Here is a 22,792-nt window from a genome sequence, read left to right as displayed (position 1 = left end):
TCTTTTGAATGAAATCCACTTATGAGGAGTCTAATGGTTTCTTACTTCACCTTTCTTATTGGGATAGCTTTTAGTTTCCTCATCATATTTCCATTTAAATCTTCCAGGGAACACCTGAAACTTTAATGTGGAACAAGTATGGACCTATGTAAAAGCTCTACAGATTACATTCCTTAATTGAAACTGTGTGCACTCAATAAGTGCTTGAGTGTTTACTATCATAGTTTTGTTATATGTAGTTATATATAGATGTATATGTGTGTATATATATAATATATATAAAATAAAAATATATTCAGGCATTACCAAACATATTATTCATTAATTTTCTCAATATATGTTAAAAGACTTACTGTGAGGAAAGACAGAATTCTCCATTCACATATATACATTTATTATTTTCAATTGTGGATGTGCATTTTAAGACTCGTTTGTCACTACTGTCCTATTCGTTAAACGCTTCTGCATATTATATTGGCTCTGTGGTTTTGGTGTTTTTAGTGCTTCATTATTTGAATCCTGACAGTTCTGTCTCCCAGAGCAATGTGTTTGTTTTTCATGTCTTCACGGTACCCCATCTCATCCAGGAAATATTTGTTCCAAAGACAGTGTTCAGAGGTAGGTGCAGAAAACTTGCTCTGAGGACAAAGTTCAGATTTAAATGAAAATGTCAGTCTGTGATTCAGGTGTGTTAATCAAAATATTTAACAAAAATACCATAGGGGATTCTAACAATGGGAATGGAGGCCAACCATGAACAACCAGGATGGCCGCAGCTGTCAGTGCTCATGAGATTGTCCACCCAGCCGCTGACCGTCACTGTATGATCCCTGCTGAAAGCGACAGAAACCAAATTAATAAGGAAAAGTCAGCAGCCCTAATGAATATCCTCTAATTTTAAGGAACCAGCATGTTTTATAGCTCTGATAAATATAATTAGGACTAGAAATGTTATTTTTAATATACTGCAAGGTTTAATTTGATCAACTTTGATAACACTGAAAGATTTTAGTTGACATCATTGCTTCTTTTTTCACAGTGGCTAGCATTCAGAAGCTTCCTGCGGCCTCTGTTCTAACAGACATCAACTTCCCAATGAAAGGACGGAAGGGCATGGTTGACTGGGCAAGAAACTCAGAAGACAGGGTGGTCATTCCAAAGAGCATCTTTACCCCCGTATCATCAAAAGGTAAATATGTGAAATAATTTAAGCCTCGAACAAAAAATTTATAAGTTCAATTTAATAATACACTTGGCATAAATTCCCATGTTTTAAGCAATTTAGGAAACAGTCTGCAATCACGACTCTAAACTCATTTTGTAACTATAGAAAACCTAATTTGGGCCTTAAATCTGAATTTACTTGAGGAAAGGCTCTATTAAAATGAAAAAAAAAAAAATACAAGTGCAAATTATAGACCTGAGCTTGTCAGGGTCAAATTTCAGTGTTGACAGTCTCATCCCAGGGTAAAGCACTTGGCCTAAGATTTTAAGTTTAGGTATGGAAATGTGTTGCATTTTCCATTCCATGCAAAATAATTGTTTCTGCCTCACTTTAAAAAAAAAAGAGTTGTTATCTAAAAACAAATCTAACAAAAAATTAAGTTTTAAGAACATCTTCAGTAGCCTCTAAAATTTAATGGCCCTTTTCAAGAGTGACATTGTGATCTTAATTCTTACGCTGGAAATTTTGACATTTTAACTGAGCGCTCCAAAAGAGAATTGGCTCTTCCCCATATCATTGGGAATTTTAACTCCTTAGCTGTAACTACAGCCGCTTCTTGTCTCAGCCTGCAGGAAAGTTACTTCATGACACAAAACCACTGAAAATACATCTTCTGGAGCTACAATTAATGCATGCAGTGTGTGGGCTCACTTGCCCGGCACAGTTAAGAAGGCATTTCTTATACCTGGCTTTGCATTGACAGATACTGGAATCCCCTTGTAATTAGGAGATTAAAGTTTTATAAGACACAATATTTTTCTTGCTGTTTTGCTAATATTTTAAAATTTTATTCTTTCTAGAATTAGATGAATCATCGGTCTTTGTTCTTGGAGCAGTCCTGTACAAAAACTTAGATCTAATTTTGCCCACTCTGAGGTAAGCTACAAAATAATAAGCTGTTGTAATCTCTGTAAATTATTCCAAATATGTGATTATAGCTCATTCTATGAAAATAGTCAAACAAAGTTTGGTAATACAAAGGGCTTTTTTCTTAAATGAAATAGAAAATACCAATTTAATGAACAGCTTATTAGCATATTGTGCATTGAAAAACAACTAGGAAAGACAATTTTGGTTCCTGATTATAGCCATGTAATTCTTTTGTAACTAATCATGACTTGCTTTAAGACCAAGGGAAAAAAAAGTAAGAAAAAGAAAACCGCAAGGCTCTATAATAGAATGGATCATTTTAAAATGAATCTGTCTTCTCCCTTTATTTGTACTTACTTGTACTATTCATCAGCATTACATGAAATTAAAGGAGTGTCATGATGGCTGGGAATACTTGGTTTTGTTCATCTGCACAAGATCTCATCTTGCCTCTAGATAAATATTCAATTACAGTTACATTAAGAAAAATGTTCAATTAGAGGACTAATTTTGGAAGAAATCCATTGATTTCTTTCCTCCCAGACATTAAAAAGAAACAATTACAGATAGTAATTCTACCAACATTAATTTATTTCCTCTGCCGTCTTAACTATTTTACCAGATTGTACAGAAAACATGATATGCATCTCTCTGGATGGTGCTGTTCTCACTCTTGGTGACCTGTTTCCTCCACCCCACCTCACTGTGGAGGACTGAGGCAAAGTTGTATTTTAGTTAAATACAGCCACACGGCCGTGAGCACGTACCCACAGCCTCGTGAATAAAGCTTTAAGTTTTTCAAGAGGAGAGACTGAGAATGATGTATACAGTTATACCAGGGGCCTAACAAATGGTCTAATAAATAAAAACAATAAGAGTTCAGTCCAGCAGGAAAAGGTCTCCCAAGGAAGCAATAACAGCTGCAGTTAGTCACGATTATTTGGAGAAAATCTATGTGCAGCTAATTATTATTATAGTCTGTGGATCATCCAGTGAGATGTTTTGACCACAGAGACAACTCTGGGAAATCTAGCTTTCTTTAACGCCCTTCCTCTCTGGATGGAATTTGGGTTTCCTGAATTTGAATAGGTTTGTGTTTGGTTTTGTTCTACTAACAGATTTTCAAAGCTAATATATTTACTCTCAACTTTGCCATGGGTTTTACTAAAACACATTGGTCTGTACGATTACTCACAGCTAAAATTGATTTATAGTTACACCACCTCTATTGCTGTGTATGATGTTTATTTGAGGAGAAATGTGCTAAAGTTAAAAGTACCCAGATAGGGACTTCCCTGGTGGCACAGTGGTTAAGAATCCGCCTACCAATGCAGGGGACACGGGTTCTTCCATCCCTGGTCCGGGAAGATCCCACATGCCACAGGGCAACTAAGCCTGTGTGCCACAACTACTGAGCCTGCGCTCTACAGCCTGTGGACCACAACTACTGAGCCCGTGAGCCACAGCTACTGAAGTCGGCGTGCCTAGAGCCCATGCTCCGCAACAAGAGAAGCCACCGCGATGAGAAGCCCCCCGCACCGCAATGAAGAGTAGTCCTCTCTCGCCACAACTAGAGAAAGCCTGCACGCAGCAACAAAGGCCCAACACAGCTGACAATAAATAAATAAATAAATAAAGTATTAAAAAAAAAAAAAAGTACCCAGATACTCAAAGTCAGGCCCTTATTTCCACTGGGAGTTCGTTTGCATAAAGCTAATCTTGCAGGATTTCTAGACTAGGCACTAACTCACAATCAGATGACTTGGGTTTTAATTTCAATTTTACCATAACAAGAAATTTATAAACTTGTTCAGTCACTCAGTCACCATCTGCCTTCAGTTCAACTTCAAAATAGAAGCACCTTTATATGCAGCATTCATTCTGTTCGCTACAGAGGGACATAGTGAATACAAATAAAATATTCAACATGAAATATTGTAGAGTGTGAATTAGTTTCCCTGCTACCTGTTTAACAGAGTTTCATTATGACTAATCTTATTTTGAATAACACCGTAGAACTCGCTCACCTACACAAAGTCAGATTATTCCAAGTTTCATAAAGCTATACAGTCAAGGGAATTGGAAGTGTATCTAGGGATATCAGCCTTTTTGTAAAAAAAGTGTTTCAACATTTTTGAAATTATTGCAGAGGTAGTGGTCACTTGTGGGTGGACTAATGACAACATTGTGGGCGGTTGAATGGGTAAAACTGGGAAAAGTCCAGAACTGCATGCCCTGGTACTACCTGGGACACAAACAGATGCAGATTAGCCTTTGGACAAGTCACTTACTTTATAAATCATGGGGTTGGACTCAAAGGTTCTTTTTAACTTCAAAAATTCCCTGTCTTTATTTCAGTAAAATTGTAGGGTTGTGGCGTTCTGACATTTTTTAGCTTGAAGTTCTTAATAACCTATTATAAGAATTATGAATATGTATACCCACTCACACTTTCTAATTATAATTAGGTAAATGAATATAGAAAAACAATATTCACCTTTGGATTCATTAAAAATAATGACAATAGAATGCTCAGGATGAAAAGTTTGTTTAAGCACTATTTGAAAAGTGAAATATTAGCATTTACTTATTTTCTTTTACTTCATACTGTAAAATAAGGTAACCACTAAGCAATCTCGGCTTTTTTTTTTTTTTTCCTTTTCAAAACGCTGTTCCAGAAGGTTTAGTGAGTAGAATAAGCCTTTCAAAGGACAAGGGTCCTTAGTAACAAACATTTACTAAGCAACAACCCTCTTCACCGAACTGTCTTAATGATTTTAAATCTCCTCTACTGTCAAAACTCCCAGAACAGTGCTTAATAAATAATACAGGTGCAAGAAATGTTTACTGGAATAACTGTCTTATCTGATAAAATATCCTATATAAGCCATTTTTAAAAAATGAGGTACATAGAAGTTTAGTGTTTACACTATTCAAATATTTTAGGAACAAAGGAATAAAATACATATATTCTGTTGTTTTACTGTAAAATTCGACTGAATTGAACCCAACAGAAAAGGAAATATCTTCTTATTCAACATGAAAAAATACACAAATGTGCTCTATATGTTTACTTATTATTTACTAAATTTTCGTGACACATTTTCTTCTGTGATCATTTTACTAATAATTATCTGTTGAATATTTTGGAGCCAAGTTTCCCAGACACAGAATAATGTTAGGCTTGCTGTTAAGTCTCCAGAAATTTTATATTTTGGTACAATATTTTAAAACAATACTTTGCATAATTCCCCTCGTGGGGACCCAGAAGGAGAACTTGACATAATGTTTTGAACAGATATAATTTAGAAATGTTCCTTCCTACAAAGACAGAAGTAACTTTTCATGTTGACTCTTTCATTTCGATATTTCTTTTTCTTCTCTTGCCCTCATATGCATTCAACTATTCTTCAAGCTGCAATTTCTATTTTACTACTGGATTGTCTTTCCTTTTACAATTAAGTAGATTCAATTTATGCCTTCGTCTGAAGGAAATGTGCTCTACTCAAGTCCAAACTAAATAAGGGCTATTCTCAGCCTCCCAACTGTATTCTTTGGAATAATATCTTACAGTAAGAAGCATAGAGCCAGTGGACATTAGTGCTGCAAGCCTTTTAAAGGTTATTCCATCCAGAACTCTCATTCTATAGACTAGAGAACCTTATTGCCTCACTGGCCAAAGCTGATATGTCCAGTAGGTGGGTGGGTTCTAGTCCATCTCAAGCCTTTGGTCCTCCGAAAACAGGACACTTCCACTGTCCTGCTTCCTCTGTGATACTCATATCTACTCCTTTAAGCAGTACAAATTTCTACATTCCTTTGAATACACATATATCTTCCACAGAAAATCTTGAAAGGCCCAGGAGGGGGTAGCTGTGCATGGGCAGCTCAAGGTGCTTGGCGTCAACTTGGTGGCCCCAACACAGGCTATGGGCAACAAGGCCTGGACTCTTCCCATCCTTCATGATCACTTTTGGGGCTGATAGCTGAAAGCTGGCCAGCCAAGGGCAAAGGGTCATTTGCGGGGAGCTGAGACCACAGGCCCCATTCACATGAGGGAACTAATGGCTACCCACAGCATGGTGAGTTTTCACACTGCTGGTGTAGTACCTTTTAGTAGGACAATTTGGTAACTCCAGAAGGCTTTAAAAATACATTTTCATTGATCCAGCAATGCCACTTGTAAGAATGTATCTGACAGAAATTATCTCTAAGGAAAAAAGCAGTATATCCAACCATACATTCAAGTCAATGACTTCAAGTAACAGTTGTAATCAACCCACTTTCTGATTCATTTAATAAAGCCAAGTTCCAGTTCTATAGGAAGATCACAATACTTTTGAGTATGGGATCGATGTGTACTTTTCCTGGTAGGACATATGGAAAATATAGTCCTGTTTAAAAAAAAAAAGAAAAGAAATAAAGAAAAAGAAACGTAAAAAAGGCACATTAATGTAGCTATTAACACTCAAGATATTGTAAAGGATCTAATTAAAATTATATGCAAATGACAGTATAGTATTATAGTGCCAGGAAAAATACAGATGAACCCCCCAAAAAAGAAACCAAAAGATAAACAACAAAAAAAACCCCAATGTTCTCATAAGCCACTAACATGAAAACTATCTTTTTAAAAGGAAAAATCAAAATGCAAAATCACATAAATTTGCTGTCAAGTGCAACAACCTAATAAAAGATAAATGATGCTAATTTTTTTCACATTTAGGAAATGGAACCCATTTGAGTTCCTAATATTATAGGAATTAAAGGCAAACAGGAAAAACAGTTGAACTAGAAAATATTGGAAATAATACAAAAACAAAAACATAATCACTTTTTAAAGAAATTTTTACTGGAGTATAGTCGCTGTACAATTTTGTGTTAAGTTTCTGCTGTACAGCAAAGTGAATCAGCTATATGTATACACATATCCCCTCTTTTTTGGATTTCCTTCCTGTTTAGTTTACCACAGAGCACTGAGTAGAGTTCCCTGTGCTGTACAGTAGGTTCTCAGTAGTTATCTATTTTATACACAGTAGTGTATATATGTCAATCCCAATCTCCCAATTGATCCCATGCCACCCTTTCCCCGCTTGGTGTCCATACGTTTGTTCTCTAAATCTATGTTTCTAGTTCTGCTTTGTAAATAGGTTAATCTGTATCATTTTTCTAGATTCTACATATATGTGATGTTATTAATATAAGATTAATTAACTAATATGATTGATTAATGTGATTAAGTAATAAAACTATTAATTATGATATTTGTTTTTCTCTTTCTGACTTACTTCCCTCTGTATGACAGTCTCTAGTTCAATCACTTTTATACCAATACATCCTGAAGGCACTGGACCTGAAGTACTGATTTCCCTCAAGAGCACCTTTTCTTCAGTTTGAGGACCAGACGCTAAACCTTCCCACTTCATTCTGAATTTACAATGAAATACTGTAGTTTTGTGATACTCTGTATCTTTTTATAATGCCCTACATTGAGAACATTAGAAATTAAAATTATCCATCGGGATGACAAATTGGCATGACTAATACTATAAAATATTGTGATATTGCCTAGTCAGTACATTCTTTACAAAAATCTGAGTTTAATTGGGCCATACTGTTTGAAAGTGAATTTAAATCCCTGATCACTTGGCTTCATTGTGGGTCTTGATGTTGCCTCCCTCAGCAAACTTAACTTGAAATTCTCATTAGTTTTTTTTTTATCTTTTTTTTAAACACCTTTATTGGAGTATAATTGTTTTACAATGGTGTGTTAGTTTCTGATGTATAACAAAGTGAATCAGCTATACATATGCATATATCCCCATATCCCTTCCCTCTTGCATCTCCCTCTCACCCTCCCATCCCACCCCTCTAGGTAGACAGAAAGCACTGAGATGATCTCCCTGTGCTATGAGGCTGCATCCCACTAGGTATCTATTTTACATTTAGTAGTGTATATATGTCCATGCCACTCTCTCACTTTGTCACAGCTTACCCATCCCCCTCCCCATGTCTTCAAGTGCATTCTCTACGTCTGTATCTTTATTCCTGTCCTGCCCCTAGGTTCTTCAGAAACTTTTTTTTTTTTTTAGATTCCATATATATGTGTCAGCATACTGTATTTTGTTTTCTCTTTCTGACTTATTTCACTCTGTATAACAGATTCTAGGTCCATCCACCTCACTACAAATAACTCAATTTTGTTTCTTTTTTATGGCCGAGTAATATTCCATTGTATACATGTGCCACATCTTCTTTATCCATTCTTCTGTTGATGGACACTTAGGTTGCTTCCATGTCCTGGCTACTGTAAATAGTGCTGCAATGAACATTGTGGTACATGACTCTTTTTTTGAATTATGGTTTTCTCTGGGTATACGCTCAGTAGTGGGATTGCTGGGTCATATGATAGTTCTATCTTTAGTTTTTTAAGGAACCTCCATACTGTTATCCATAGTGGCTCTATCAACTTACATTCCCACCAACAGTGCAAGAGGATTCCCTCTTCTTCCCACCCTCTCCGGCATTTCTTGTTTGTAGATTTTTTTATGATGGCCATTCTGCCCTGTGTGAGGTGATACCTCATTGTAGTTTTGATTTGTATTTCTCTAATGATTAGTGATGTTGAGCATCCTTTCATGTGTATATCTTCTTTGGGGAAATGTCTGTTTAGGTCTTTTGCGCATTTTGGGGTTCGGTTGTTTGTTTTTTTGATATTGAGCTGCATGAGCTGCTTGTATATTTTGGAGATTAATCCTTCATCAGTTGCTGCATTTGAAAATGTTTTCTCCCATTCTGAGGGTTGTCTTTTCATCTTGTTAATGGTTTCCTTTACTCTGCAAAAGCTTTTAAGTTTCATTAGGTCCCATTTGTTTATTTTTGCTCCTTTTTCCATTATTCTAGGAGGTGGGTCAAAAAGGATCTTGTGGTGATTTATGTTTTCCTCTAAGAGTTTTATAGTGTCTGGCCTTATATTTAAGTCTTCAATCCATTTAGAGTTTATTTTTATGTATGGCATTAGGAAGTTTTCTAATTTCATTCTTTTACACACAGCTGTCCAGTTTTCCCAGCACAAATAATTGAAGAGGCTTTCTTTTCTCCATTGTATATTCTTGCCTCCTTTGTCAAAGATGAGGTGACAATATATGCATGGGTTTATCTGTGGGCTTTTTATTCTGTTCCATTGATCTATATTTCTGTTTTTATGCCAGTGACATACTGTCTTGATTACTGTAGCTTTGTAATACAGTCTGCAGTCTGGGAGCCTGATTCCTCCAGCTCAGTCTTTCTTTCTCAAGATTGCTTTGGCTATTCAAGATCTTTTCTTTTTCCATACAAATTGTGAAATATTTTGTTCTAGTTCTGTGAAAAATGCCAGTTGTAGTTTGATAGGGATTGCATTGAATATGTAGATTGCTTTGGGTAGTATAGTCATTTTCACAATGTTGATTTTTCCAATCCAAGAACATGGTATATCTCTCCATGTTTTTGTATCATTTTTAATTTCTTTCATCAGTGTCTTATAGTTTTCTGCATACAGGTCTTTTGTCTCCTTAGGTAGGTTTATTCCTAGGTATTGTATTCTTTTTGTTGCAATGGTAAATGGGAGTGTTTCCTTAATTTCTTTTACAGATTTTCCATCATTAGTGTATAGGGGTGCAAGAGATTTCTGTGCATTAATTTTGTATCCTGCTACTTTACCAAATTCATTGATTAGCTCTAGCAGTTTTCTGGCAGCATCTTTAGGATTCTCTATGTATAGTATCATGTCATCTGCAAACAGTGACAGTTTTACTTCTTCTTTTCCAATTTGGATTCCTTTTATTTCTTTTTTCTTCTCTAATTGCTGTGGCTAAAACTTTCAAAACTATGTTGAATACTAGTGGTGAGAGTGGGCAGCCTTGTCTTCTTCCTGATCTCAGTGGAAATGGTTTCAGTTTTTCACCACTGAGAATGATGTGGCTGTGGATTTGTCATGTATGACCTTTGTTATGTTGAGGTAAGTTCCCTCTATGCCTACTTTCTGGTGGGTTTTTTTTTTTTTTAAATCAAAAATGGGTGTTGAAATTTGTTGAAAGCTTTTCCTGCATCTGTTGAGATTATCATATGGTTTTTCTCCTTCAGTTTGTTATTATGGGGTATCACATTGATTGATTTGAGTATATTGAAGAATCCTTTCATTCCTGGGATAAACCTCACTTGATCACGGTGTATGATCCTTTTCATGTGCTGTTGAATTCTCTTTGCTAGTGTTTTGTTGAGGATTTTTGCATCTATGTTTATCAGTGATATTGGCCCATAGTTTTCTTTTTTTGTGACATCTTTGTCTGATTTTGGTATCACGGTGATGGGGGCCTCGTAGAATGAGTTTGGGAATGTTACTCCCTCTGCTATATTTTGGAAGTGTTTGAGAAGGATATGTGTTAGCTCTTCTCTAAGTGTCTGATAGAATTCATGTGTGAAACCATCTGGTCTTGGGCTTTTGTTTGTTGGAAGATTTTTAATCACAGTTTCAATTTCAGTGTTTGTGATTGATCTGTTTATATTTCTATTTCTTCCTGGTGCGGTCTCGAAAGGTTGTGCTTTTCTAACAATTTGTCCATTTCTTCCAGGTTGTCCAGTTTATTGGTATATAGTTACCTATAGTAATCTCTCATGATCCTTTGTATATTGGTATGTGTCTGTTGTTACTTCTCCTTTTTCATTTCTAATTCTGTTGATTTAAGTTTTTCCCTTTTTTTCTTGATGAGTCTGGCTAATGGTTTAAATTTTGTGTATCTTCTCAAAGAACCAGCTTTAGTTTTACTGACCTTTACTATTGTTTCCTTCATTTCTTTTTCATTTATTTCTGACCTGATCTTTATGCTTTCTTTCCTTCTGCTAACTTTGGGGTTTTTTGGTTCTTCTTTCTCTAATTGCTTTAGGTGTAAGGTTAGGTTGTTTATTTGAGATGTTTCTTGTTTCTTGAGGTAGGATTGTTTTGCTATAAACTTTCCTCTTAGAACTGCTTTTGGTGCATCCCATAGGTTTTGGGTTGTTATGTTTTCATTGTCATTTGTTTGTAGGTATTTTTTTATTTCCTCTTTGATTTTCTTCAGTGATCTCTTGGTTATTTAGTAGTGTATTGTTTAGCCTTCATGTGTTTGTATTTTTTACAGATTTTTTTCTGTAATCAATATCTAGTCTCTTAGCATTGTGGTCGGAAAAGATACTTGATATGATTTCAATTTTCTTAAATTTACCAAGGCTTGATTTGTGACCCAAGATATGATCTGTCCTGGAGAATATTTCATAAGCACTTGCAAAGAAAGTGTATTCTGTTGTTTTTGGATGGAATGTCCTATAAATATCAATTAAGTCCATCTTGTTTAATTTAAAGCTTGTGTTTCCTTCTTTATTTTCATTTTGGATGTTCTGTCCATTGATGAAAGTGGGGTGTTAAAGTCCCCTACTATGATTGTGTTCCTGTCAATTTCCCATTTTATGGCTATTAGCATTTGCCTTATGTATTGAAGTGCTCCTATGTTTTGTGCATAAATATTTACAATTGTTATATTTTCTTCTTGGATTGATCCCTTCATCCTTATGTAGTGTCCTTCTTTGTCTCTTTAGTAGTCTTTATTTTAAAGCCTATTTTGTCTGATATGAGAATTGCTACAACAGCTTTCTTTTGATTTCCATTTGCATGGAATATTTTTTTCCATCCCCTTTCTTTCAGTCTGTATGTGGCCCTAGGTCTGAAGTGGGTCTCTTGTAGACAGCGTATATATGGGTCTTATTTTTGTATCCATTTAACCAGTCTATGTCTTTTGGTTGGAGCATTTAATCCATTTGCATTTAAGGTAATTATCAATATGTATGTTCCTATTACCATTTTCTTAATTGTTGGGTTTTTTTTATTGTAGGTCTTTTCCTTCTCTTGTCTTTCCTGCCTAGAGAAGTTCCTTGAGCATTTGTTGTAAAACTTGTTTGGTGGTGCTGAATTCCAAAGAAGTTTAAACTTCTCCACTGAATCTGATTGTGATCTTTGCTGGGTAGAGTATTCTTGGTTGTAGGTTTTTCCCTTTCATCACTTTAAATATGTCCTGCCACTCCCTTTTGGTTTTCAGAGTTTCTGCTGAAAGTTCAGCTGTTAACCTTATGGGGCTTCCTTTGTATGTTATTTGTTGCTTTCCCTTGCTTCTTTTAATATATTTTCCTTTTATTTAACTTTTGATAGTTTTATTAGTATGTGTCTTGGCGTGTTTCTCCTTGGATTTATCCTGTATGGGACTCTCTGCACTTCCTGGAGGTGTTTGACTATTTTCTTCCCCATGTTAGGGAAGTTTTCAACTATACTCTCTTCAAATATTTTCTCAGATCCTTTCTCTTTCTTTTCTTCTTCTGGGACCCCAATAATTTGAATGTTGGTGCATTTAATGTTGTCCCAAGGGTCTCTGAGACTGTCCTGAATTCTTTTCATTCTTTTTTCTTTATTCTGCTCTGCAGTAGTTAGTTCCACTATTTTATCTTCCAGGTCACTTATCCGGTCTTCTGCCTCAGCTATTTTGCTATTGATTCCTTCTAGAGAATTTTTTATTTCATTTATTGTGTTGTTCATCATTGTTTGCTTTTTATTTCTTCTAGGTCCTTGTTACACATTTCTTGTCTTTTCTCCATTCTATTTCCAAAATTTTAGATCATCTTTACTGTCGTTACTCTGAAGTCTTTTTCAGGTAGACTGCCTATTTCCTCTTCATTTTTTAGGTCTGGTGGGTTTTTGCCTTGCTCCTTCATCTGCTGTGTGTTTCTCTGTCTTCTCATTTTGCCTAACTTACTGTGTTTGGGATCTCCTTTTCACAGGCTGCAGGTTCATAGTTCCCGTGGATTTTGGTGTCCACCCCCAGTGGGTAACGTTGGTTCAGTGGGTTGTGTAGGCTTCCTGTTGCAGGAGACTGGTGCCTCTGTTCTGGTGGATCAGGCTGGATCTTGTCTTTCTGGTGGGCAGGACCATGTCTGGTTGTTTTTTTGGGGGTGTCTGTGAACTTAGTATGATTTTAAGCAGCCTCTCTGCTAATGGGTGGGGTTGTGTTCCTGTCCTGCTTGTTGTTTGGCATGGGGTGTCCAGCACTGTTGCTTACTGGTCGTTGAATGGAGCTAGGTCTTAGGATTGAGACAGAGATCTCTGGGAGAGCTCTCTCTGCATGATATTATGTGGGGTCAGGAGGTCTGGTTGTTCAGTGTCCTGAACTCAGCTCTCCCACCTCAGAGACTCAGACCTGACACCCAGCCAGAGCACCAAGTCCCTGTCAGCCACAAGGCTGTATTAGCCCAGGCATAAGCTTTCTTATAGGTAATTCCATTTTGCTGGCCATTGGAAAAAAGAGGGCAAGGACTTTGATGATTTTGGGCCATGTCTGGGGAGCACCTCTGCTCCGTGTCTTTGTCACTGAAGGTCCATAGTTTCGGCTGTGCTGTTGTCACTGAGTTGTTCTGCAGTCAAATCTTCCTTGCCATCTGCTGCTGGGCCACTGTCACGCAGGCGTTCAAGACCCCCTCCTCCAAGCTCTCTGCACTTGTCCTGGTCACGCAGGGGGGGGGCTACAGAACTCTGGGCTGCAGTAGTTGAAATTCTTGTTAGTTTTCAAAGTTCTAAGTTAGCCCAACCTTAGTTGTAGCAGCCATAGGGTAATTTCAGTTTTAAAAGTAAATGTATTTAGCTCAGTGACATTGATGAAGTCCTCAGTTCAGTTTTTTTAAATAAATAAATAAGTTTATTTATTGGATGCATTGGGTCTTCATTGTTGTGTGTGGGCTTTCTCTAGTTGTAGTGAGCAGGGGCTGCTCTTAGTTGCAGTGTGCAGGCTTCTCATTTCAGTGGCTTCTCTTTGTTGTGAAGCATGGATTCTAGGCACGTGGGCTTCAATAGTTTGGGCACATGGGCTCAGTAGTTGTGGCACATGGGCTCTAGAGTGCAGACTCAGTAGTTGTGGAGCTCGGGTTTAGCTGTTCTGAGGCATGTGGCATCTTCCTGGACCAGGGCCGAACCTGGGTGCCCTGCATTAGGCAGGCAGATTCTTAACCACTGTGCCACCAGGAAAGTCCCCTGAGTTCAATTTTTTAGCATATATACCTAGGAGTGGGATTTCTAGATCATATGGTAACTATATTTTTGATTTTTTGAAGACTCTGCCTACTGTTTTCCATAGCAGCTTCATCATTTTATATTCCCACCACAGTGCAGAAGCCTTCTGGTTTCTCCACAACCTTGTCAACATGTTATTTTTTAGTTTTCTTGATCCTGGCCATCCTAAGGGATGTGAAGGAATATTTCCTTGTGATGTTGACCTGCATTTCCATGATGATTAGTGATGTCGGGTATTTTCTCATGTATTATTGGCCTTTTGTATATAATCTTCAGAGAGATATCTAAATCTGTCTCTTTTTTAATCTTTTAAAAATTTATCTTTAATCTTTTTAATTTGTTTGGTTTTATTGTGGAATTTTAGTATTTCTTTATATATTCCCAGTATTAACCCTTTATTCTATATATGGCTTATAAATATTCTGTCTTATTACATAGATTGCCTTTTCACTCTGTCATTTGTTTACTGTTTTTAAATTTGATGTTGTACCATATGTCTATTTTACCTTTTGTTGCCTGTACTTTTGGTGTCATATCAAAGAAATCATTGCTAAATTCAATGTCATGAAGATCTTCCCTTATGTTTGATTCTAAGAGTTTTATTGTTTCAAATCTTATGTTTAGATCTTTAACCCACATTAAGTTAATTTTGGTATATGGTGCAATGTAAGTGTCCAACTTCATTCTTTTGCATGTGGATACTGAAAACATGGGATGTTTTCCCAGCAGCATTTTTTCAAAAGATTATCCTTTCCTCACTGAGTAGCCTTGGCAACCTTGTGAAAGATAATTTGACCCTATATCTGAGGGTTTATTTCTGGGCTCTCTATTTTATTCCATCAGTCTCTGTCTTTATGCCAGTACCATATGGTTTTGACCTACTGTAGTTTTGTAACATGTTTTGAAATCAGGAAGTATGAGACCTCCAGCTTTCGTATTCTTTTTAAAGATCATTTTGGCTCTTCAGGGTCCTTTCAGATTCCATATGAATTTTAGGATTTTTTTTGTCTATTCCTGCAAAAAAGTCATTAGTATTTTGATATGGATTGCATTGTTCTGAGATTGCTTTGGGTATTATGGAAATTTGAACAATATTAAGTCTTCCAGCTTGTGAAGATATGATGTCTTTCCATTTGTTTGTGTCTTCTTTGATTTCTTTCAACAATATTTTCAGGTTTTCAGTGTGAAGTTCTTCACTTCCTTAGTTAAGTTTATTCCTACGTATTTTATTCTCTTTAATGTTGTTGTAAATAGGATTGTTTCCTTAATTTCCTTTTTGGATTATTCATTGTTAGTATATAGAAATGCAACTGATTTTTGTGTGTCAATGTTGTATCTTGTAACTTTTCCACATTGTTTATTAGTTCTAAAAGAGTTTTTGTGGAATATTTAGGGTTTTCTACATGTAAGATCATTCCATCTACTAAAAGAGCTGATTTTGGTTTTTGCTTTCCAATTTGGTTGCCTTTTATTTCTCTTTCTTGCCTGATTGTTAGGCTACTAGGCATCCCCTAATTGTTAAGAATTCCAGGTCTATGTTGAATAGAAGTGGAAATAGATGACATCCTTGCTTTGTTCCTCATCTTACAGTAAACATTTTCAGTTTTTCACCATTGAGAATGATGTTAGCTGTGGGTTTTTCATAGATAACCTTTATTACATTGAGGTACATTCCTTCTATACCTAACTGGTTGAAAATTTTTATCATGAGAGAATGTTGACAATTTTCAGTTGCTTTTTCTGCATCAGTTGAGATGATCATGTGGTTTTTGTTCTTCATTCTGTTAATAATGGTGTTTTACACTGACTGATTTTCTTATGTTGCACCAACCATGCATCCCAGAGATAAATTCTTCTTGATCATGTATTTGATCTTTTTAATGTGTTGTTGAATTTGGTTTTGTATTTTGTTTAGAATTTTTGCATCAATATTCAATATCAATACTACCCTGTGTTTTCATTTCTTGAAGCATCTTTGTCTGATTTTGGTATCAGGGTAATGCTGGACTTATAAAATACGTTTGAAAATATACTCTCCTCTTTAATGTTTTGGAAGAGTTTGAGAAGAATTGGTGTTAATTCTTCTTTAAATATTCAGTGGAATTATTCAGTGAAGCCATCTGGTCCTGGGCTTTTTTTTTTTTTTTTTTTTGTCAAGAGGCTTTTGATTACTGATTTAATATCCTTCCTAGTTATAGGTCTGCTTAGATTGTTAAACTTCTTCATGAATCAATCTTGATAGGTTGTATGTTTATAGGAATTTATCTGCTTCTTCTAAGTTATTCAGTTTGTTGTCATATAATTGTTCATAGTAGTCTCTAATGATCCTTTTATTTCTGTGGCATCAGTTGCAATGTCCCATCTTGAATTCTGATTTTTGTTGAGTTTTCCTGCTTATTTTAGTAGTTACTCTAGCTAAGAGTTTGTCATCTTCTTTTTTTTTCTCAAACAACTCTTAGTTGGGTGATGTTTTCTATGTTTTCCTGTTCTCTATTTCATTTATCTCTGCTCTAACCTTTATTATTTTCTTCCTTCAGCTAACTTTGGGTTCAGTTTGTTTTTATTCTAGTTCTGTGAGGTGTAGTTCTGTGAGGTGTAAAGTTAAGTCATTGATTTAAGACCTTTCTTCTCTTTAAAAAGAGGCATTTACCCCTATATATTTTTGTTTCAGTACTGCTTTTGCTGCATCCCATAAGTTTTGGTATGTTGTGTTTTCATTTGTCTCAAGATATTTTCTAATTTCCCTTGTGATCTATTTTTTAACCCACTAATTGTTCAAGAGTGTGTTGTTTAATTTTCACATATTTGTGAGTTTTCCAATTTTCCTTTTGCCTTTGATTTCTAGTTTTATTCCACTGTGTTCAGAAAAGTTACTTGGTACGATTCCAGTTGTCTTAAATTTGTTAGGACTTTTTTTTGTGCCTCACCTGTGATCTATTCTGGAAAATTCTCTGTATCCACTTGAGAAGAATGTATATTCAGCTACTGTTGAATGGAGTGTTCTGTATATATCTGTTAGGTACAATTGATCTATAGTGTTGTTCAAGTCCTCTGTTTCCTTATGGATCTACTATCTGATTGATCTATCCATTATTAAAGCAGGGTATTGTATTGAAATAGTTTACTATTATTGTGTTACTATCTATTTCTCCCTTCAGTTCTGCCAATGTTGGCTTCATATTTTTGCGTGCTCTGCTGTTAGCTACATATATTTATAATTGTTATATCTTCCTGGTGAATTGACCCTTTTATCATTATATAATGTTCTTCTTTGTCTTTTATTACAGTTTTTGCTTAAAGTCTATTCTGTCTGATACAAATATGTCTATCCCTGCTCTCGTTTGGTTACCATTTGTATGGAGTATCATTTTAGATCTTTCACTTTCAGCCTATGTATGGCCCTATACCTAAAGTGAGTCTCTTTCAAACAGTTGCATTGCATTTTATAGTCACTTTTTTACTCTAAGATATGATTCATGTACCTTAAGCACCTTAAGCCTTTGTAAAAATTGTGAAGAATAACTTGAGCCTTCTTTGAATAAAGAACTCCACACATTTTAAAATGTTTTAGATACTGACTACTGCTAATCTCAAGGACAAGAAAGATCTTTATTACTTTAGTCATGAAATCCATTTGGCTGTAAGGTCTGCTTTTCTAGCAGTGAATACAAATGTGAGCCCAGCCAGGAAGCATTAATAGATCACAAAGCCTGACATGGCACACGAGGAGCCAGGTATTCACTTATACAAATTAGAATAAATTGATGGAATAAATTAAGGAAATTTTGTACACTGTACACTTTTTTAAAAGGGAGCCACTGCATAATGTAAATTTGCTTATTTTTCCTTCATTAAATATTTGGATACTGTGATATTGATATATTTTAAATCACATTGGCCAAAAGTTTAATATTTTTGTTTATTATGTGGTATTTAATAAGTCATTCAAATATGTGTTAGCCCTAAAATATGCCATGCATAATGTAAATGAGGATACATAAATGCTAGATACAAATCTTGCCCTCCTTGAACTATAATCTTGTGGAAGGAGACATATATAGCATTAATGGGTGTGGGGTAGATCTAGTACATGGTAGTAACTCAAGGTGGGAAGGGACTCACATAATGTTATAAGCACATCCATATGCATAAATATATTGACACACATCCCTTCTCAGATGTAGTCTAAATGAGTTAACATATGTATACACACATGCCCTCTCTCCCCACTCCCCACACACATATTTAGCAAAAGCCATAAGGCAGATTTCATCTTCTAGGGACCTTCTCCACCAGACTGATTAGGTAGCTGGTGAACCTGCCACAGAGTAAATACTCTACAGAAGTCTGCTTATCTAAGCTGCTTGGATCTCCACCATCCAGTTTCCTAGGGCTAAAATACCCACAAGCCCAAACACACAAGAAGAACTTCATAAATATCTTGACATGTTATAAATTCCTGTTTGGAATACCCACATCTGTATTTTCCAGTAAATCAGTACACAACTTCTAAAATAATATAAAATATCTGGATACTATCAAATTTAACTAAACTTTGTTAAAATTAGCAGTTTATAAATTAGCATTTGGTTTTATTTATTGAAGGGAAATGGGATTATAAACAGGACGAGAATAAGGGGGCAGATTGGGTTTGTGTGACGTGTAAATATTTTTGTTTCAGATAACCAAACCTAAACTCAAATGTATTCATTCCTGAAAAAGGAACTTGCATCTGTGTCCCAGGACTCTTCTTTGGGAGAAATAGCCATAAATTTTTTTGGTGGTGACAGAATAATTTTGTCCCCAACTCCAAGTTATATATATATATATATATATATATATATATATATATATATATATATATATATATATATGGCAAGATATATATATATATATCTTGTCATTTTCTGGGAATCCTGTCAGATCTGTTAACATAATTAATCAACTGTTATCACCTCACAGTTAATCCCATCTATTCTTACATGATCCCGAATTACTTTTGCTCACAGAGAAACAGGAAAGAGTGAGTTTGCAGAGGAAGCTTGACATTTAGAGCTTACTTCCATATCCTTCTCAATGCCCCTTACCTTTAGTTGACTCATTTAGTATTTTTCTTTAATAAATTTATTTATTTTATTTATTTATTTTGGCTGCATTGGGTCTTCATTGCTGGGCACGGGCTTTCTCTAGTTGCAGCGAGCAGGGGCTACTCTTTGTTATGGTGCACACGCTTCTCACTGTGGTGTCTTCTCTTGTTGTGGAGCATGGGCTCTAGGCGCACGCAATCTTGTAGTTGTGGCTTGTGGGATCTAGAGAGCAGGCTCAGTAGTTGTGGCACACGGGTTTGTTGCTCTGCAGCAATGTGGGATATTCCCTGACCAGGGCTCAAACCTGTGTCTCCTGCACTGGCAGGCAGATTCTTAACCACTGTGCCACCAGGGAAGCCCAACTCATTTAGTATTAAATGAAATAAATAACAGTCAACCAACTTTCTCTGTTTACAACCACCTTCCTCCTAAGGAATACTGAAAACAAATTTATACTTTGTTGTTTTTTACTATTTTTCTGTTAGGTTGGGTACCATGAAACTTCCTGAGTGTTCTAGAATTTGTTATTTGACATTACTAAATATATGGGTTAAAAAATGTTATCTCACTCAGAATATGTTTATAGTTCCTCTGTTACTAAATATTCCTCCAAGTGTGGCATAGTTGGCATTTTTTTCTGGTGAAATTTTGTGGCAAAGATCGGCCCATTAGAGAAAACATTTTCACAAAGAATGTGAGGTTCTATGATATTAGAATTATATGACTTTGATAGTACAGCCATTTTAGAAAACTGTATGGCAGTAACTTATAAAATTAAACATGGTTTTACCACATGAGCAAGCAATTCCACTCATAGTTATTCACTCAAGACATGAAAATATATGTCCATCCAGAATGTATGTATACCAATTATTCATGATAGGCAAATATGAATAGCTGCTAAAAATCATAGAAGCTAAAAATCAGAAGCAACCTAAAGGTTGCTTCCTTAACTGATGAATAGATCACAAATTCAATGTCATGAAATACTACTCAGCTATAAAGAGAAACAGGACTGATAAATCTCAAAAACATTATGCTGAGTGAATTAAGTCAAACACAAAAGTCTATGTAGTATATGATTCTATATAATGAAATTCTACAGAGACATAATTATAGTGACAACATGACCATGGTTTCCTGGAACCATGGGGAGGGATGTGGGGATCAAGTGCAAAGGGGCTCAAGGAAACTGTGGAGTGTTGTCTGTCTGGATTTGGTGGTGCTTGCATTGTAGCATACAGTTACCAAAAGCTTTAAACTGTCCACTTAAAGTTGATGAATTTTATTACCTATAAATAACACCTTAAACAACAAAAAAGAGGAAAAAAATTAAGTTACTTTGTCTTGTTACCTGTTATAAATTCCCCAGAATAGTAAAAAGGAAGAATGAATATATATATATACATATATATACATATATATATGTATATATATATATTTCTTCAAATAACTAAAATACAATAAAATCTTTAAATCTCTATATTACAGGAGGCATATAGCATTTTATATATGTTGGATGTAAACCTGTATATGCAAGAAAGAGCTGGTTCCATTTTACATGTTTATATTTAGGGATAATTTTTTTGTAGCTTGTAAATATGATTATATTTAAAACTTCTTTGTGAATGAACTGTACTGGTGAGATATTTCCAAATGCAAATGTGTTCTTTACATCTAGCATGTTGAGATAAAGAAGTGGCCTGTATATCTCTATTGTTGAAATGAATGATGGTCAGTAATTAACAACAAAGTTTATTGATATTTAAATTCTACTTGTTTTCATTCTACACCACTTTCTAATCATTCATCTTAATGAATTTTGAGATAGTCTAAAAACAAACACAAAGACAGCACTTTGCAAGAAGAATATTTGGTCTCTTGGAAAACCAAACTGTTAGGTCCACCTTGAGATGAATGGATTATATTCATTTAAAGATTGCCTGAAGGTTTGAATTCATGATCCACCTGTCCCACAGGAGAATCAGATTAAGTAATTGTTAGCGCTATTGCTTTTCCATCTTTCCTGCCTTTAAAATGGTAACAGTCAGCAATAGCTTTCTCCCCCTAAAGTTTTCTAGTTCCAGATTGGGTATATTTATAACAAAAAATCAACTGTATCTTTCCATGAATAGTAGTTCAGTATCATGTTTTAAATCTATTTGAGCGAGGTTTCTATGTCTTTGCTTAGGATACATTTATTAAAAATGTCATCACAGCATGTATTGAACAGTGGGAATTAATATTCATCATCAATCCTGTCTCATTTTAATCATAATTATTCTGTTTCAGAAATTATACTGTCGTTAATTCCAAAATCATCGTGGTCACCATAAGGCCTGAACCCAAGACAACTGATTCATTCCTGGAGATAGAACTAGCTCACTTGGCTAATGTAAGTATCATCCACTTGGCATTGAGTTGCTTGTAGAATTTACCTTTTAAAGAAGGTTAACAGTCCTTCTTTTGACTTATAAGACCAAAACACATTTTCTAAACTCTTTAGAGTTGCAAACAAATTAATTTGTTATGAAGATATGTATTATATAAAAGCAAAATGACACATTATCCTATGCTTTGGTTCATGATAAAACTCTTCAATTTCTCCAGGATAATAGTTAATAGTTTGTCAGTGCCCACATCTTTATTGGGCTCTAAGCTAAGAAGTGGGGGAGATCAAGATGAAAGAAGCAGTCTTGCCACATGGTGAGGAAGACTGCCATGTAAACACACAGATTTAAGATGCATGCAGCAACAGAAGATACAGACATAAAGCAAAGGACAGTGATGTCCTTCAGGGTACCCCAGGGTAGGAGAGTCAGTGAAGCAGCTTTTTAAAGTGCTACACCCTGGTGCTACACCCAGGATCAGAAACTGTTTGGGTGCTCCAGTGATTCAAATCCAGCTCTTCCATCCAGAATGACAAGAACCCTCTGTTAAATCCATCCACCTGCAACTGAAATTCTTTAGACCTTGTTCAGGCCTTATGTAGAAATTTAAAATATCTACTTATTCTTTATACATCCACCTTAAATACCTAAATCATTGATTTAAGGGGCAAGGAAAGTGATTCCTATTAAGACTTTCTTAATTATGCTTTTACAATTACTGTGTTAAACTGTCTCATATGTTGCATATACATAGCTTTTTTTTAATCCCTTGCAAAGTTTCTATGAACTTGACTTTTGCATACAATTATGGAAAGCACAAAATGATTGTGATTTTCCCAAGTTCATATAGTTAGTGAATGACATGATGAAATTGATTCTCACATCCTTTAGTTTACAAAACCTGTACATCTCCAGTATTTTATAATTGCTGATTTTAAAAAAACTCCATTTCATTTTATTAAAAAATGACAATTATCTTCCATATAAACCACTTTTTACAAAGGTGTTCCAGCTTCCTAGATTGTTTAATGAAAATCTCAAATCTCTCAGCAGTAACTTTTAAACATCATGATTGATACTTAAACTATTTGGCCTT

At 35.4% G+C, this 22,792-nt stretch overlaps 1 protein-coding gene across 1 annotated transcript in view; it reads left to right on the top strand.

Moving 5' to 3' along the window:
* ADGRB3 (adhesion G protein-coupled receptor B3) overlaps window positions 1-22,792 on the top strand; it is an 802,318-nt gene that overhangs the window by 429,864 nt on the left and 349,662 nt on the right. The window contains exons 12-14 of the mRNA XM_065889244.1: window positions 1,040-1,189; window positions 2,026-2,101; window positions 21,599-21,701. Of these exons, the coding sequence (XP_065745316.1) occupies window positions 1,040-1,189; window positions 2,026-2,101; window positions 21,599-21,701 (329 nt within the window). The remainder of the gene's footprint in view (window positions 1-1,039; window positions 1,190-2,025; window positions 2,102-21,598; window positions 21,702-22,792) is intronic.

Source organism: Phocoena phocoena, chromosome 12 (genome assembly GCF_963924675.1).
Source record: "Phocoena phocoena chromosome 12, mPhoPho1.1, whole genome shotgun sequence".
Classification (NCBI taxonomy): Eukaryota; Metazoa; Chordata; class Mammalia; order Artiodactyla; family Phocoenidae; genus Phocoena; species Phocoena phocoena.
The sequence above is the reverse complement of the archived record's forward strand: the minus strand, read 5'-3'. Positions and strand labels throughout refer to the sequence as shown.